The sequence below is a fragment of the Quercus lobata genome, chromosome 3 (genome assembly GCF_001633185.2).
Source record: "Quercus lobata isolate SW786 chromosome 3, ValleyOak3.0 Primary Assembly, whole genome shotgun sequence".
Classification (NCBI taxonomy): domain Eukaryota; kingdom Viridiplantae; phylum Streptophyta; class Magnoliopsida; order Fagales; family Fagaceae; genus Quercus; species Quercus lobata.
In genome coordinates this window covers 21,862,976-21,865,197 of record NC_044906.1, presented here as the reverse complement: position 1 = coordinate 21,865,197, position 2,222 = coordinate 21,862,976, and the positions used below count along the sequence as shown (strand labels likewise).

The window sequence follows — 2,222 nt, the reverse complement described above, 5'->3', positions numbered from 1 at the left end:
AAGTCATGTGTCCCAAAGGCAAGACAATAACAAAGCCCTACAGCGAGAGATTGATGACTTAAAAAAGAAACTATGTCGTGCGCAACGGAAGCGGTCCCCTTCCAGTTCGAATACGTCCTTTAATGATGGAAGGGACGACAATTATAGGCAAAGGTCAAGAACCCCACCAAGTGAGACTTTTTCTTATGAGGAAGGGCACCACCATAAACGCAGACACCAGAGTCCGTCTCGTAAAGGCCTAATAAACGATGTCATAAGCAAGGCATTGAATTGGATCTCTAAGTCACCCTTCACATGCAAGATAGAAGGGGCTAAGCTCCTTCGATGATTCCATCAACCTACTTTCACCATGTACAATAGTCGAACGGACCCTGTAAAGCATGTAAGTCAGTTTAACCAGAGGATGGCCGTCTATTCCAAAGACGAGACTTTGATGTGCAAAGTATTTCCGTCCAGCTTGGGACCAGTGGCAATGAGATGGTTCGATGGCCTGAAGCCAAACTCCATAGTTTCCTTTAAGTAGCTCACCCAGGCCAAGGTTCCTCAACCTTTGGATTCTCTACTGTCTTTGTCCATGCGAGAAGGGGAGACCCTGAAAGCATACTCGGATAGATATTGGGAGATGTACAATGAGATAGAAGGTAACTTTGATGACGTCGCCATCAGCATCTTCAAAAGCGGTCTCCCAACCGAGTATGGTTTTAAAAAGTCCCTAACAGAAAAGCCTGTCACCAACTTGCGCCAGCTCATGGACTAGATCAACAAGTATAAAAGGGTTGAAGAAGACCAGCAATTGGGTAAAGGTAAAGGAAAGATTATCCTTCAGGAGATGAGGGACTTCAGGTCGGACCAATTTAATAACAACAACCGACCGAGGAGAGACTTTGCAGGGCAATCCAAATCTGTCGACGCGCAAACAGTCAATGTTGTGTTCCGAGATCCAGTGCATCAGGTTCTAGAGAAAATAAAAAATGAGTCATTCTTCAAATGGCCAAATAAGATTGGCAGGAGATCCCATGAAGCGCAACCAAAACCTATATTGCCAATACCACCAAGAACCAGGACACACCATTGAGGACTGCAAGAACTTAAGGAACTACTTGGATCAGCTGGTTCGAAAGGGAAAATTAAGGCATCTCCTGCACCATTCCAGTGGTTAACAAGGACAGACGAATCCGGAGTCCCGGAGAGACACCTCCTTAAGACCTCTTATAGGCACGATAAATGTCATTCTTGCTACTCCGAAAAAGACCGGTTCTTGTCCTTTCAGAGTGATGTTTGTGGCTCGGTTATCCACCGAGGACAACAATCAGAATTCTAAAAAGGCCAAGAAAGAAGCCTCGCCGATGCTGGGCTTCTCGGACAAAGATAAGATTGGAACCATCCAATCCCATGACGATGCTCTAGTAGTCACACTCAGGATTGGAAGATATGATATTAAGAGAGTGCTGGTAGATCAAGGTAGTGCTTTGGAAGTAATGTACCCCGACCTGTACAAGGGGCTGAACTTAAAACCCGAGGACCTAACAGCGTACAATTCCCCTCTGGTAAGTTTCGAGGGAAAGACCATTACTCCAAGAAGCCAGATTAGACTGCCCATACAAGCCGGATCGGATGTGGTGGAGGTGGATTTCATTGTAGTTGACGCTTATTCACCCTACACAGCTATTGTGGCTAGACCTTGGCTTCATACCTTAGAAACTGTCTCTTCTACCCTGCACCAGAGGGTGAAGTACCCGTCGAAGGGCCAGGTTAAAAAGATTGTGGGGAATTAGACCACGGCCAGACAGTGCATGGTGGCTGCCATCTCACACCAATCCAATGCTAAGTCCTCGGCCTCCACTGAAAAGGGCTTATAGCAATCAGCCACCCCGGCATTATCCGGTAATTAGGGCTGTACACGGTGCGGTGCGGCCGGTTTTGGGGGGCATTTTTGCACCGCACCTACAGGGGTGGTTTTCCCCCATCCTTGACCAGACCTCACCTGTGGAGGGTTGGAAACCGGTCTACATAAGGTGCGGTGTAAGATACCGGTTTGGTGCGGTTAGTTCGGTTAATTTCTCATTTTTTCAGGTACCAAACACAATGCAATAAACAACCCCAAACCACATCATGTTCATTAAAAAGAAAACCCAAATATTCTATAAACAAAAAAACAAAAGAAAACTACAAACAAATTCACAATCTTTTCCCAAATCTAAACCATTTCCAATAAAAAATAA

At 45.6% G+C, this 2,222-nt stretch overlaps 1 protein-coding gene across 1 annotated transcript; it reads left to right on the top strand.

Annotated features, from left to right (window-relative positions):
- Window positions 1-1,274: 1,274 nt before the first annotated feature.
- Window positions 1,275-1,775, top strand: LOC115980559. The gene has a single exon (XM_031102791.1). It carries the CDS (start codon window positions 1,275-1,277, stop codon window positions 1,773-1,775), a length of 501 nt encoding a protein of 166 aa, XP_030958651.1.
- Window positions 1,776-2,222: the final 447 nt, after the last annotated feature.